The sequence below is a fragment of the Ranitomeya variabilis genome, chromosome 4, assembly GCF_051348905.1.
Source record: "Ranitomeya variabilis isolate aRanVar5 chromosome 4, aRanVar5.hap1, whole genome shotgun sequence".
In the NCBI taxonomy this organism is placed as follows: Eukaryota; Metazoa; Chordata; class Amphibia; order Anura; family Dendrobatidae; genus Ranitomeya; species Ranitomeya variabilis.
This window is the reverse complement of record NC_135235.1, coordinates 483,657,610-483,674,262: the sequence shown is the minus strand read 5'-3', so window position 1 is coordinate 483,674,262 and position 16,653 is coordinate 483,657,610. Positions and strand designations below refer to the sequence as shown.

At 42.4% G+C, this 16,653-nt stretch overlaps 1 protein-coding gene across 1 annotated transcript in view; it reads right to left on the bottom strand.

Annotated features, from left to right (window-relative positions):
* The window catches only part of LOC143765342 (fer-1-like protein 4), a 301,433-nt gene that overhangs the window by 118,492 nt on the left and 166,288 nt on the right, over positions 1-16,653 (bottom strand). Inside the window, exons 23-26 of the mRNA XM_077251904.1 lie at positions 8,960-9,143; positions 8,441-8,565; positions 2,171-2,305; positions 1,386-1,586 (exon numbers count right to left, since the gene is read on the bottom strand). Of these exons, the coding sequence (XP_077108019.1) occupies positions 1,386-1,586; positions 2,171-2,305; positions 8,441-8,565; positions 8,960-9,143 (645 nt within the window). The remainder of the gene's footprint in view (positions 1-1,385; positions 1,587-2,170; positions 2,306-8,440; positions 8,566-8,959; positions 9,144-16,653) is intronic.

Here is a 16,653-nt window from a genome sequence, read left to right as displayed (position 1 = left end):
AATACCAAATATATGTTTGGTTCTATACATAGCAGTGCTTCAGCCAATAAATCAGCCCTCAAGTGTCGGTAAAGATACGGGCTCAGTGCGTGAGCCCGCATCAAAGGCAGGGACGAGGTTGATGATGTAAATATACATCATCGGTCATGAAGGGGTTAAACATAGCAAGCCTCTGGCCAGAGGAGGAATCTAAAGAGTATACAGACAGGGCTGCATGAGATTTCAGCTGATTATTTTCCTGAGGAAAAATATTTTTAAAAAAGCAGGAAAAGCTTTACCTCACAGAAAGAATAAGCTGAGGTCCCATGCTGTACTGGCTGAATACTCTCCTTTGTGTCCTCGCTTGCCCAGACACAGCCATTACACACTTCATAGCAGGAGCACATTTATAAGATTATCTCAGCACAGGAACATTCTTTTTAACACATTCAATTATGGAACTTATTTTTATTACAAGTTCTATTGATGAAAATGTACTTTCTGTGTGGGAAAACTCATTTAATACAACAACAGCAATTGAGTTTGTATAGTTAGATGTCGTGTAGATATAATAAGAGTAATAATAATAATAATAATTTTATTGCTATAGTGCTAACATATTCCACAGCATTTTACATTTTAGAGGGGTCTTGTACAGACAATAAAGACATTACAGAATAAGAATACCTCACATACCAAGAGGAGTGAGGGCCCTGCCTCACAGGCTTACAGTCTATGAGAAGATGGGGGAGACATGAAAGGTACATGGTAAAAAGGGCTAGTATTGTATGATCCAGTCATTATTATAATAAATAGGGTATTCAATAGCGCTGCATGAACCAGTCACCAGCCAGTATGTGTACAAGTACAGACACAGAGTGCTATTAAGTGTATGGAGGATGTATGAACAGATGCTACGAGGGACCGGATTTGGAAGAGAATTTTGGAAGGGCAAAACTTGAACAGTTACATAAGTGAGATGGGGCGATAGGCCAGTCTAAAGAAGTACATTTTAGGGCATGTGTAAAACTGTGGGTATTGGGAATTAATCGAATTGTCCTATGTAGTGCATTCCAGAGAAGTGGCGCAGCTCAAAAGAAGTCTTGGAGACTGGAGTTGGCGGTTCGGATTATTGAGGATGTCTTTGTCATTTTACGAAAGCTACATCTGTATGTGTATACTAATATATGTTTTCTTAAATCTGAAGATGATGTTTCACTATAGCTACCTTGTACATTTGCTATGTATGTAAGCATCAAGCATTTATACTCACAAAACTCTAGAATATATTGTAGAATTTGCATTGTGAATGTTTCCTACAGTATTGTTTACTCCCACTGCATAAGGTTTAAAAGCAACAATATAATCTTTCTCCGACCATCATTTCACTACTATGATATACATACCTCTTTCATATATGTTCTGTTTTCAAGTTCTATAAGTTCAAAAGCAGCTATGAGCTCTCCGCCAGCCATGTTACCCTTATAGATGTCAAAGAATTGCAAGGGTGGTTGGATATATTTTGGACCTTCATCTTCATTATCCTCATCTTCTAAAAGTGTTACAGTTGGAGTAGCAAAGGCTCGACCCAAAAAGTCAGGTGGCCCCTACAATTCATAGAAACAGTATACACGTTCATTTTTTTTACAATGTTTCAATTAACGTTTCAGATTAACAAAAATACATAAAGAACACATACAAAGGAAATAGAGTAATAAATGGTTGATTTGACAAAAAACCCATTCTTTATAAAACGTTTCCCATGTAAGTCAATATAAATATTGCTGTGCAATAACATAAATGTTAACAATGGCATCAAATGAGAACCAATAACAACAATTGCCCATGTTTTTCCTCTCTCCCTACAAGGAGATGCTTTTAGAGAATCTCATCCTCATGATGTGTTGCTGTGTCTTCATATCACAGACATATCAAGTAGTGGAAGCATTATATAGATTTTATGATGGGAAAGTAATTCATTATTATTAATTAGAAAAGGCAGACTTAAAAATTCCAATGGAAATTTTATAATTGATGAAGATGACTTCATGTAAGGTTTTAATATTCCATAACTAATTATTTCCACACTAGTTTATTGGATCCAATGGATGTTTACACTACATTAAAAATGTGCTTTTCTTTTGAGCTCTCATAAATACTGACATAAAAGTAATACAAGTATGTTACTTACAAATTTATCTTGATCAAAAATATTAATAATGATAATTGGAGGGTCATTCTTCAAGTCTTCCCTATTTCCATCCATGAGAAGATTGTCATACAGCAGCATTTCATTCCACATTGGAGCTAGAGTCTCATTAATCACCTAAAGAAGATTCGTTTATAACTAGACAGTATTAAAATGGTAGATACAGAAATGCTTAGAAAAACTTTACAAATAAAAGGGTTGTAGATGATTTCTCGTTAAAACCGATTTTGTAAAAATCATTTTAATTTTGGCATCTACACTAAGGAAGAACAAAGCTTCAATAGTGAAGATGCTACATAGTAAACTCTTTATTGCTATTCTAGACCTGATCTGCTGTGACCTGATGTTTGATGAGATGTTAGTTAGATGGTATGCTGTAGATCCCAGATAACAAAACTGGCCACGTGATTGAAGGAGTTGGAGTTTTCGTATGATCACTATAGTTTCCATACCTGTTATGACTTTAGAAAGCATGCTCAAAGACCTTTGGGACAAAAGATCTTAGTGTTGTCAAAAAAATCAAAACTGCAGCTAATTTTATCAAACTTCTTGCCTGGTGCCCCAGATCTTCAGCAACGCCACATTGTATTGTGTCAGCATCAAAAGTTCAATACCTTGGTAGAGCAGGGAGCCACAAGCTCCCTGCCCTATCACTTTCTGTCTTGTAGGCCACTGGCTGTAGGTCTGTGGCCTGCAGGACGTTAGTGTCTCAGAAGAGGAAATGAAGGCTGCGAAGGACAGGAATTCAGGATTAGTTGAGTGTAAGCTTTGTTTTTATTATTCTTAATGGTATTGTTAGTTCTGAAGCGGACATTATTAGTTTTTAAGAGGGGAACTCGGTATTATTACTTTTTGAGGGGCAGTTGGGGCATTTTTGAATTTTTAAGAAGACACTCTGCCTGGGTCATTGTTACCTTAAGGGGACACTCATTGGTTGTTATTGAAGGTGGAATTTGGAGCATTATATTCTTAAAAGGGGTATTAATACTGTTAAGGAGCAAAATGTGGGCCTTATTAATTTATAGATAGCGCAGTGGGAGCATTATTACTTTCTATTGGACATGCATTTTTAGGAGTACCATCTGGCATACTCTGTGTAGCATTTGTTGGTGTAGAGAGTAAGTATAGTAATGACACAATGCTTGAAGTATTGGGATCAATGTTCCACGCCGCACGTGTACATAGGATGGGGAGTTTGTGTAGGTTTGGTACAGGTGGGGACGGTTCTGGAAATGTCAGAAGTCAAATGTGTCTTTCTTTATAACCTCTGCGGATACAAGTCATAACTGTAAGAAGTTGTCACGTACAGTGGGTATGGAAAGTTTTCAGATCCCTTTACATTTTTCACTCTTTGTTTCATTGCAGCCATTTGGTAAATTCAAAAAAGTTCATTTTGGCATGATCCAGACCGAGTTTTGAATCCTGTTTTCCCTATTTCCCGGTCTGGCCATGTCAAGAGTTAACATTTCTAAGCCTCTGTCTGGGTTCAGGTTGGCTATTTATCGTTGCTGCTTCCTGCAGGCGATGTCAGTTATAGTTTTTGCCTAGTGCTGCTGTAGCTGACTGATTGCTCTGATTTGTCCTGCTGCTTTTGCTGTCTGAACCCATGTCTCTGTTTTCCCCTATTCCCGTCTTGACTCCGTGTTTCCCTTTATTGTGCTGGTTCTCTGGTTTTGACTTGGCTTCTATCCTGACCGGCTTCTGTCTTTTCTCTTTTGGCTTATCCGCTCCAGACTGTTTCTGACTCCCTGGCTTGTCTATGACCGTGAGTTTGCTTATTCCTCTGGTACTGTGCTACAGTCTAGGATTTGACCCAGCTTGTTTGACTTTTCTGCTACCACCTGTGGTAGGCTCACTGCTGCACTGCAGGCAAGCTCTGTTTAGGTGCAGTCCTGCTTCCATTTTAATGCCATCTAGTGGAGCCTGCACCTAACTGCATTGCAGCAGCGTGGCAATTTTTTTTCTCATTAATGTACACTCTGTACCCTCCATCTTGGCTGAAAAAAACAGAAATGTAGACATTTTTGCAAATTTATTAAAAAAGGAAAACTGAAATATTACATGGTCATAAGTATTAAGACCCTTTGCTCATTATTGAGTAGAAGCACACTTTTGAGCTAGTACAGCCATGAGTCTTCTTGGGAATGATGCAACAAGTTTTTCACACCTGGATTTAGGGATCCTCTGCCATTTTTCCTTGCAGATCCTCTCCAGTTCCGTCAGGTTGGATGGTGAACGTTGGTGGACAGCCATTTTCAGGTCTCTCCAGAGATGCTCAATTGGGTTTAGGTCAGGGCTCTGGCTGGGCCAGTCAAGAATGGACACAGAGGTGTTCTGAAGCCACTCCTTTGTTATTTTAGCTGTGTGCTTAGGGCCATTGTCTTGTGGAAAGGTGAACCTTTTGGCCAAGTCTGAGGTCCAGGGCACTCTGGAAAAGGTTTTCATCCAGGATATCTCTGTACTTGGCCGCATTCAAGTTTCCTTCAATGACAACCAGTCGTCCTGTCCCTGCAGCTGAAAAACACCCCCACAGCATGATGCTGCCAACACCATATTTCAGTGTTGGGCAGGTGATGAGCAGTGCCTAGTTTTCTCCACACATACCGCTTAGAATTATCACCAAAAAGGTCAATCTTCCTCTCATCAGACCAGAGAATCTTATTTCTCATAGTCTGGGAGTCATTCCGTCTGGCCACTCTGCCATAAAGGCCCAACTGGTGTAGGGCTGCAGTGATAGTTGACTTTGTGGAACTTTCTCCCATCTCCCTTCTGCATCTCTGGAGCTCAGCCACAGTGATCTTGGGGTTTTTCTTTACCTCTTTCACCAAGGCTCTTCTCCCACGATTGCTCAGTTTGGCTGGATGGCCAGGTCTAGGAAGACTTCTGGTGGTTCAGACTTCTTCCATTTAAGGTTTATGGAGGCCACAGTGCTCTTAGGAACCTTGAATACTGCAGAAATTGTTTTGTAACCTTGGCCAGATGTGTGCCTTGCCACAATTCTGTCTCTGAGCTCATTAGACAGTTCCTTTGACTTCATGATTCTCATTTGGTCTGACATGCACTGTGAACTGTAAGTGCTTATATAGACAGGTATGTGCCTTTCCAAATCAAGTCCTATCAGTTGAATTAAACACAGCTGGACTTCAATGAAGAAGTAGAACCATCTCAAGGAGGATCGCAAGGAAATGGACAGCATGTGACTTAAATATGAGTGTCTGAGCAAAGGGTCTGAATACTTATGACCATGTGATATTTCAGTTTTTCTTTTTTAATAAATATGCAAACATTTCTACATTTCTGCTTTTTTCAGTCAAGATGGGGTGCAGAATGTACATTAATGAGAAAAAATGAACTTTTTTAAATTTACAAAATGGCTGCAATGAAACAAAGAGTGAAAAATTTAAAGGGGTCCGAATACTTTCCGTACCCACTGTAGGTCTGGGCCAGATGGAGAAGTTGAGAAAAGTGAACAAGCGCAATCAGAAATCTATAAGTGTATTGTAATCACTTGTATGGTTGGCAGGACTGATATCTACCACTATACACAGGCTTGGACTGGCCCACAGGAGAATGGGAGAATCCTCCGGTGGGCCCCTGTGCAAGAGTGGGCCATCAACCTCTTATATGAGCAGTACTTGGCACTATATACTTGAATCATTATGTTCAGACAAAGACAGCACCTTATTAATTTAATAATCTACCCAGTTCATTGTTATATATATTTGTGATTGAGGATAATATCACATTTGTATGTAATTGAAAAGTGGGGTCCTGGATTTTGTAACTGGTGGGCCCTTGGCACCCCAGTCCGACACTGAGTCTATATGGTTACTGTAGGGTGGTAATATTGGTATTTTTAATAGAGATCTTTTTTTTTTTAGCAACAGTTATATATTATTTCTATTGTTAGATTTAATTTTAAGTGGTAGGGTGTGTGAGGAGACATATTTTGAAGATTGGGCTCCTGATTTATACAAATATTACATTATGATATTCATTATACAAAATTCCACGTAATACATTCAAATATTATCATTATTTTATCCCCTCAAGAAATGAAACTGAACTATATACCGCAGAACTGCAGAGATTCCTATCTCCATATTTTTATAGATCGAGTTTGAATAGCTTGGTAAAATACACTATTGGATGACATAAACTCTTCTTTAAAGGGAAAGTATCATTAGAAAATATCCTACTGTTTAAATCAGGTGTTTGAATTTTATTTTTCAGTTTGGCAATGTATACAACATAATGCATTCATATACTTGACCTTATTAAAAACCTATTATTTTGGACTGTCAACGTATGGCGCACGCCCGGGCTTCCACTGACAGAGCAAAGAGAGAAAACACCTCGGCTATGTCCCCTTAGTTAATGCAAAACCATGCGATAGTGGCCTATCAGCTAATCCCTGCAGTTGGTGAGATATATAACTGTAGAGAAAGTTTGGAACAAGTTAAAACTTCTCCAAGATGTTAGACAGATACCCCAATTTTACATTATTTTTCAGGCATAAATGCTGCTTGATCTGCATGTAACACTGTTATCCCTACTTTAGACAGACTCATGGTCAAAGATTTTGCCAATATTTCAAAATGTGATATTAATAATAATATAGATACGTATTTTTCCTTTTTAGGTAAAGTACTATAGACTAATATATACAAAAAAAATCCAGGTTTCAACAACAATTTTTAATTACTGGCTTAAATTTCATTTTTTCATTGATCTTAGGGCTCTTTTACACTTTTAACATGTACCGGAGACGCTGACACACGTAGACCCATCCAAGTAAATGGGTCTATGCACATGTCAGTGTGTTTCCACAGACCGTCTGACAGTGGGTAAAACACGCCTACATGTCCATTTTTTACCATCAGCACGGGCCGCAAAATGTGGATGACACACTGGGATGTCAGCCGTGTGGCACGCATCGGCGCCAGGGAAGAAGCTGTACAGTAAGCACTGTTCCCTGGCGCCGGGTGCTGAAGATGGCTCTTATCATTCTCCCCTTCTCTGCCGGCGATCAGCATGAGCAGGGGAGAATGATGACAGTTGTATTCAAGTCAGAACAATGACAGCAGGCGGCGGCTGATGGGACTATTACTCCCATCAGCCTACACCTGCTGCAGCTAATTACAGTGAGAGCAGGAGCAGCTGATGGGAGTATTCATCAGCTTCCGCCAGCGCTATAAATGAATAATTAAATAAAAAAAACCTGAGTGGTATTTTCTATAACCAGTCAGGCAAAACTCACAGCTGGGGGCTGCAACTCTCAGCTCTCAGGTTCAGCAAGGCTGGTTATCAAGAACAGAGGGGTCCTCATGCTGTTTTTTAATTAAAGGACTTTATTCTGGTTGTGTCTTTGGTTTGCAATACAGCTATGGGATTAGTAATGAATACGTGTCTTATAGATACCTCTCCATTACTAAGCCGTGGGCTTGATGTCACCTGACAATACAAAGGTGACATCAACCTCACAAATATAAACTCCACTTACCACTGCTACAGTGCAAATGGGAAGAGCTGGGCAAAGCGCCAGAATTGGCGCATTTAATAGATGCGCCTTTTCTGGACAGATGCAGGCTGCAATTTTTAGGATGGGGGGATATATCAATGACCCCTTACCAGCCTGAGAATACCAGCCCTCAACTGTCAGCTTTAGCAAGGCTGATTGTCAAAAACGGGGGGAGACCTCACGCTGTTTTTTCCCATTTAGTTATTTCAATAATTAAAAAATAATTAAAAAACAGCATGAGGACCCCTCTATTCTTCATAACCAGCCTAGCTGAAGCTGACAGCTGAGGGTTGCAGCCCCCCCAGCTGTGAGTTTTGCCTGGCTGATTATAGAAAATACAGGGGAACCCACACCGGGTTTTTTCATTTATTTATTTATATATAGCGCAGGTGGGTGAGGAATACTCCCATCAGCCACTCCTGCTATCACTGTTATTAGCGGCAACAGGTGTAGGCTGCTGTCATTGTTATCACTTGAATATAACTCTCATCCTTCTCCCCTGAATGATGAGAGCGATCTTCAGAACCCGGCGCTGGGGAACAGCGCTTACTGTAGAGCTTCTTCCCTGGTGCCCGTTCGTGTGGCGCTGATGATGTGGCACATGGTTGCCACACGTGTGACGCAAGTATTACACACATGGACACTGACATCTCTGGTACCAGAAATATCAGGACCTGTGAAGCCGGTCTTAATGAGGTTTTTGCTGAGTATAAAACAACATTCATTCTTACCTTGGTAGTCTGACAAAAGTTGCCAAATATGACTCTAGCAAATGGATCAGACAAACCATTGTCATCTGCAGGCAGAATGCCACGGGCCTGGTATACATGAGCTCGTAGCTGGAAATAGCGGTAATCTGGAAAATGAAGTGAGATATGTTTGTTAATTTAGAGGGGTGGTCCAAAACAAAATTTTATTTTTATCCTAAATCTCTATTTAATGTCATAATCTAATATTTTTTCTAATATACTTTCACCCCTCACAACATATGACGTATATTTCAATCATATGTCGTGTCCCTGACTTTGATGGGGGCTCCACGCCGAGCCTGCATCCTTGCCGGCAGTTGATGGCTGATGTAATCAGCCATCATGAGCTTTTAACAGCCGTAGGTGGAGCGGAGCTCCACCTGTGGCTGTTAAGCTGTTAAATGCTGATGTCAATCTCTGACACACAACTTTTAACTGCCTACGGCCTCATATGTTTTATTTCTTGCTCTAATTGGATGTGATTATACTAAATTCTTTTACCATCTCTCCGAAGTAGGACAGGTGGATTGAGGGTGGGAGATTCCACCAAAAGTCCATTTCTTTCATAGAGGAGCTTGTAGTCTTCTGGAATGTCTGTTGTGCTGTTTTTTGCATACTTAGTTACACCAAGCCACATATAGATTTCAGCTTTTGCAAAGATTTCTCCATTGTATGTTCCTGGGATCTAAACGTAATTAAGGAAAATGAGTCAAGCTAGAATAATTAGTTTTACATTCAGTACCCCACATAAACCCCACTTAATGCTTTAAGACACACTAGCAGGCCAGCCTTCGACTGAATGGTGCCTTGTGCACCTTTTGGTTATCCCACACTATTAATTTTTATGCAGTTTACCAGAACACAAAAGAAGACAGGAGGCCACTTTTTCATATCCTATGTAGTGCAGCGGTATCCACGCTGTGCAGTGATGAGGCAGTGACCCAGGAAAGTTCCAAAACAAAACTCTCTTTAATGCTCAACTCACAAAAATATACAGCACACAATATTATCCGGATCGTAGCCGGGAAGCATATTCTCCAGATTGCAGCCAATAAACACGCCAGTCCACCTCAGAGACCTGTTGCCGTGGGTGCCTGCACCGCCGTATATGCTCTGAGTGCCAGGCCTTTCAGCTCCCTTGACTGTTTGGCTCCACTTGCCTGTGTTGCCTCTCACAGGTGGAGCTCCGCAGAGCCTTCTGCTCTGCACTCTTGGAAAGCCCAAACTGACACTGACACATACAACCCTCTGCTTCAGGGATTTTTACAAGAAACCTGTGGCCTTCGGCCACATGCAAAACCCGGCCAGGAAGGAAACGGACTGCCCCACTACCATTCTGTAGTCCATTTAAAAAATAAAAGCCCAGCAGGTTTTCTTAAATCTGACCTGGACAAACAGCTTGTCCAAGAACTATACTCACTTTTATTCTGCATTGCAAGCACAGTTACGCCTGTGACTGCAATGCACTCCCATGGCCTTAATACACCTCCATGCACATCCTGGGGGGATACCTCACACCAAAGAAAATTTATTTCATCAAGTATATTGTACTATTAAGGCCTCCAAATTTGTGGTGTGGAATCTACATTTGAAAACCACATTAACTTCACTAAGTCTGAACTTACGCTTATAGAAGTAATCTGACCTCGCACAGTTATGACGTATCGATGGATATTACATAATGGATAGTATATGTGGATCTCACCAATGGGACTCATATGTATTTTGAGAAAGAGTCACTGCTGCTCTTTGTGGAGAGGTGGGCACAATTCCTATACAAATGAATGGGAATTCAGGCCATCTCTTGTCTGAGAGTGGCCCATGTCATGGCCCCATTAGTGGGATCCTAATATACTAGACAAATCAAGTGGATATGCCATAAATTTATGAGATGAAAATACCAGATGATACATGATGTAGCTGGAGATGATACATGATGTAGCTGGTCACCATGTTCTACTCGTACTAGGCCAAAAAATCCAGAATACAAGTATTAAAGGGAACCTGTCATCCTCAAAATGGAAGTTGAGCTAAGCCCACCGGCATCAGGGTCTTATCTACAGCATTCTGTAATGCTGTAGATAAGCCCCCGATGTATCCTAAAAGATGAGAAAAAGAGGTTATATTATACTCACCCAGGGGTGTTCCTGTTGTGGTCTGGTCTGATGGGCGTCGAGGTCCGGGGCCTCCCATCTTCATAAGATGACGTCCTCTTCTTGTCTTCACGCTGTGGCTCTGGCACAGGTGTACTTTGTCTGCCCTGTTGAGGGCAGAGCAAAGTACTGCAGTGCGCAGGGGCTGGGCCTCTCTGACCTTTCCTGGCACCTGCGCACTGCAGTACTTTGCTCTGCCCTCAACAGGGCAGACAAAGTACGCATGCGCTGGAGCTGCGGCGTGAAGACAAGAAGAGGACGTGATCGGAAGAAGATGGGAGGCCCCGGACCAGACCGCGATGCCCACCACAGCGGGACCGCCCCTGGGGGAGTATAATCTAATCTCTTTTTCTCATCTTTCAGATTACATTGGGGGCTTATCTACAGCATTCCAGAATTAGCTCAAATTCCATTTTGGGGGTGGCAGGTTCCGTTTAAAGGCATTTTACAAATGTAGAAAAAAAATCTAATCTGCATAATAAAGTGGCCTCAGATTACATTCGATGCTGCCTTTCAGCTTCAGTGACTTGACCAGGGCCGGGGTGCAGTACAACACACACAACATGAGGACGGGGGCACTGTTTATGGAAGAACTCTGCCATGTTAATCCAGAGACCCCTTTATTACTCAGTCTAGTCTCACACCAGTTGGCAAAGCTGCGATTGTAATCAGAAATCGGATCGCATCCTACAATAGAAGTCAATGGGTGCGAGAAAAAAAATCCCACAGCACCTGGACCATGTGAGTGCTGTCGAATTTTTACACACGCATTTGAAAAGCCGGTAATTCATGTGCAGCGTACTGTAAAATCACAGCGTGACAGGATAGAATGGAATAGATAAAATAGATATATACACATAGAATACATATATATATATAGATGTCAGTGACACACATATACAGTATATATACAACCCCTGGCAAAAATTATGGAATCACCGGCCTTGGAGGATGTTCATTCAGTTGTTTAATTTTGTAGAAAAAAAGCAGATCACAGACACGGCACAAAACTAAAGTCATTTCAAATGGCAACTTTCTGGTTTTAAGAAACACTAAAAGAAATCAAGAAGAAAAAATGTGGTAGTCAGTAATGGTAATTTTTTTTAACCAAGCATAGGGAAAAAATTACGGAATCACTTAATTCTGAGGAAAAAATTTTGGAATCATGAAAAACAAACAAATAAAAAACCACTCCAACACATCACTAGTATTTTGTTTTACCACCTCTGGCTTTTAGAACAGCTTGCACTTTCTGAGGCATGGACTTAATGAGTGTCACACAGGACTCTTCATCAATCTGGCTCCAACTTTCTCTGATTGCTGTTGCCAGATCAGCTTTGCAGGTTGGGGCCATGTCATGGACCATTTTCTTCAACTTCCACCAAAGATTTTCAATTGGATCGAGACATGACATTGACCTTATGTGTCTTTTTTAAAGGAATGTTTTCAAAGTTTTTGCTCTATGGCAGGATGCATTATCATCTTGAAAAATAATTTCATCATCCCCAAATATCCTTTAAATTGATGGGATAAGAAAAGTGTCCAAAATATCAACATAAACTTGTGCATTTATTGAAGATGTAATGACAGCCATCTCCCCAGTGCCTTTACCTGACATGCAGCCCATATCATCAATGACTGTGGAAATTTGCATGTTCTTTTCAGGCAGTCATCTTTATAAATCTCATTGGAACGGCACCAACCAAAAGTTCCAGCATCATCACCTTGCCCAATGCAGATTCGCAATTCATCACTGAATATGACTTTCATCCAGTCATCCACAGTCCACAATTGCTTTTCCTTAGCCCATTGTAACCTTGTTTTTTCTGTTTAGGTGTTAATGATAGCTTTCGTTTAGCTTTTCTGTATGTAAATCCCATTTCCTTTAGGCGGTTTCTTACAGTTCGGTCACAGACATTGACTCCAGTTTCCACCCATTCGTTCCTCATTTGTTTTGTTGTGCATTTCTTGTTTTGAAGACATATTGCTTTAAGTTTCTGGTCTTGACGCTTTGATGTCTTCCTTGGTCTACCAGTATGTTTGCCTTTAACAACCTTCCCATGTTGTTTGTATTTGGTCCAGATTTAAGACACAGCTGACGTTGAACAACCAACATCTTTTGCAACATTGCGTCATGATTTACCCTCTTTTAAGAGTTTGATAATTCTCTCCTTTGTTTCAATGGACATCTCTCGTGTTGGAGCCATGATTCATGTCAGTCCACTTGGTGCAACAGCTCTGCAAGGTGTGATCACTAGGGTTGAGCGACTTTCATTTTTTTAAGATCGAGTCGGGTTTTGTGAAACCCGACTTTGTCCAAAGTCGAGTCGAGTGAAGTCGGCCGATTATCGCGAAAAGTCGGGGATCGACCGAAACATGAAACCCAATGCAAGTCAATGGGGAAGCATAGTCGGCAGTGAGTGGAGGCCAGGAAAACACCTACAGTGCCCATTTTAATGCCAAAAACATCCATTCTTGTTTCTGAAGCTTGTCAATCTTAATTAACTTTATAATAATAGTTGGGCATTGGAAATTGGGGGTCATTTGGCAAAAGTTGTGGGGGGTAGGGCTGGTTCAAGGTTTTAGTGGGCCCAGGAAACGTGGACTACATCACGGCGGTGGAGCAGTGAGAGGTAAGTATTTCAACTTTGCAAGTGCTGTGATCCTGAGCAAGCAGGGAGGCCCACTCGTTCGCATTGGCACTGGCACAGGGCCCCTCAAAGTACGGTGGTGTGTTTGCACGGCGGGGGTGCCTCCCACCGGCAGCGACACTTTTGCGTACTCTGAGGGGCCCTGTGCCTGTGACATCGCCAACGAGTATGCCCCCCTACCTGTTGAAGAAACCTGCACTTTCATCTGCACCTTCCTCTTTGTCCCTGTGTAAGGTGGTATAGTATGCGGGAAGGGGAACCTGACTTTCAGCAGGGTCAGATTGTGGCTGTGTAGCGTGCAAGGGGAATGTAGTGGTCTGGGTCAAAGTACCACAAGACTCATCTAGCACCGGCTGGGCAATGGGCAGGATGAGGCGGAAACTCTGATATAGGCCCAAATAATAAAGTGGGTAAAATGCAGGTCAAAATTGGTAACAGGACTAACCAGGTGGCATTGCTTAGTTCAGTGGAGTAGAAAACCCAGGAGCGGCAGACAGACACCATTAGTAGGGCCGAACCACACTAGTAGGCCCTATGCAGTTTAATATTACAAATGAAGGCCGAAAGCCTGAAGATTAAAGGTCAGGAAAATAACACAGGACAACACCAAGGTGCGGCACACACCGTTACTAGGCCCAACCAAAGTAGTAGGCCAACTGCAGTTTAATTATTTAAAATGTAAGCTGAAAGCCTGAACATTGAAGGTCGGGACAACAAAACAGGAGAAAACCCAGTAGCGTCAGACACCGTTTTAAGGGCCCAACCACACATTTTAAAAACAACTACTTAACGAGAGCTTTAAGATTGAAGCTCAGCTTTATACAGTGGAGGACAACACCATGGAGCAGCACACACTGTTAGTAGGCCCCAACCACCAATTTTTACCAACAAATACTTAATGAGAGCCTGAAGGTTGAAGCTCAGATTTATACAGTGAAGGACAACACCAGGGAGCGGCAGACACCGTTAGTAGGCCCCAACCACCAATTTTTACCAACAAATACTTAATGAGAGCCAGAAGGTTGCAGGTCAGACAAGGAAACCTGGAGGAGAACACCCAGGAGGAGGAGAACACCCAGGAGGAGGAGAACACCCAGGAGGAGGAGAACACCCAGGAGCGTCAGACACCGTTAGTAGGCCCCAACCACCAATTTTTCCCAACAAATACTTAATGAGAGCCTGAAGGTTGAAGCTCAGGTTTATACAGTGGAGGACAACACCAGGGAGTGGCACACACCGTTAGTAGGGCCCAACCAAAGTTGAAGGCCAAATGCAGTTTAATATCTGCTACTATAGGCCGAAAGCCAAAAGGTTGAAGCTCAGCTTTATACAGTGGAGGACAACACCAGGGAGCGGCAGACACCGTTAGTAGGCCCCAACCACCAATTTTTACCAAAAATACTTAATGAGAGCCAGAAGCGTGAAGCTCAGCTTTATACAGTGGAGGACAACACCATGGAGCGGCACACACCGTTAGTAGGCCCCAACCACCAATTTTTACCAACAAATACTTAATGAGAGCCTGAAGGTTGAAGCTCAGATTTATACAGTGGAGGACAACACAAGGGAGCGGCACACACCGTTAGTAGGCCCCAACCACCAATTTTTACCAACAAATACTTAATGAGAGCCAGAAGGTTGAAGCTCAGCTTTATACAGTGGAGGACAACACCAGGGAGCGGCACACACCGTTAGTAGGGCCCATCCAAAGTTGAAGGCCAAATACAGTTTAATATCTGCTACTATAGGCCGAAAGCCAAAAGGTTGAAGCTCAGCTTTATACAGTGGTGGACAACACCAGGGAGCGGCAGACACCGTTAGTAGGACCCAACCACCAATTTTTACCAACAAATACTTAATGAGAGCCTGAAGGTTGAAGCTCAGACAAGGAAACCTGGAGGAGAACAGAACACCAAGGAGGAGGAGAACACCGTTACTAGGCCCCAACCCAAGTAGTATGGCAACTGTAGTGTTACATTTAAAAATACTTAATGAGAGCCTGAAGGTTGAAGCTCAGACAAGGAAACCTGGAGGAGAACACCAAGGAGGAGGAGAACACCAAGGAGGAGGAGAACACCGTTACTAGGCCCCAACCCAAGTAGTATGGCAACTGTAGTGTTACATTTAAAAATACTTAATGAGAGCCTGAAGGTTGAAGCTCAGACAAGGAAACCTGGAGGAGAACACCAAGGAGGAGGAGAACACCGTTACTAGGCCCCAACCCAAGTAGTATGGCAACTGTAGTGTTACATTTAAAAATACTTAATGAGAGCCTGAAGGTTGAAGCTCAGACAAGGAAACCTGGAGGAGAACACCAAGGAGGAGAACACCAAGGAGGAGGAGAACACCGTTACTAGGCCCCAACCCAAGTAGTATGGCAACTGTAGTGTTACATTTAAAAATACTTAATGAGAGCCTGAAGGTTGAAGCTCAGACAAGGAAACCTGGAGGAGAACACCAAGGAGGAGGAGAACACCAAGGAGGAGGAGAACACCGTTACTAGGCCCCAAATGTCATGATTCCCCAATGGCATGGGAACATCAGAAACACAAAAATAACAGACTAGCTCTCGGGTGATGGAAACTCAAGCTGACCGTGACCTAAATCTACCACACAACTAACAGCAGCCAGGGAGCATTCCTACGGCTGCCTAAATGCCACGCGCCAGCCGGAGAACTAACTACGCCTGGAAGAGGAAGGAACAGACCTGGCTTACCTCTAGAGAAATTCCCCAAAGATGATAGTAGCCCCCACATATATTAACGGTGAGTTCAGAGGAAAAGACATACACAGTATGAAGGTAGATTTAGCAAAGCGAGGTCCACTTACTAGATAGAGGAAGGATACAAAAGAGGACTTCACGGTCAGCTGAAAAACCCTTTCAAAAACCCATCCTGAAATTACTTTAAGACTCCTGTGTCAACTCATGACACAGGAGTGGCAATTTCAGTCCACAAGAGCTTCCAGTAACAGGAAATGACAAAACTGTAAACTGGACAAGAAATACAAAACAATAAGGGCAAGAGTCCACTTAGCTGATCAGCAGACTAGTAGCAGGAACATGCAACTGAATGACTCAGGTTACAATGATGACCGGCAAGGAAGTGACTGGAGAGCAAGGCTAAATAGGGAACTCCCAAAACTGATGGAAGCAGGTGAGCTGAGGCAGAAAAGCACACACAAGTCTCCAGTACCACCAGCCACCACCAGGGGAGCCCAAAAAGCGGATCACAACAGTACCCCCCCTTAAGGAGGGGGCACCGAACCCTCACAAGAACCGCCAGGGCGACCTGGATGAGCCCTATGAAAGGCACGAACCAAATCCGAGGCATGAACATCAGAGGCAGTTACCCAAGAATTATCTTCCTGACCATAGCCCTTCCATTTAACC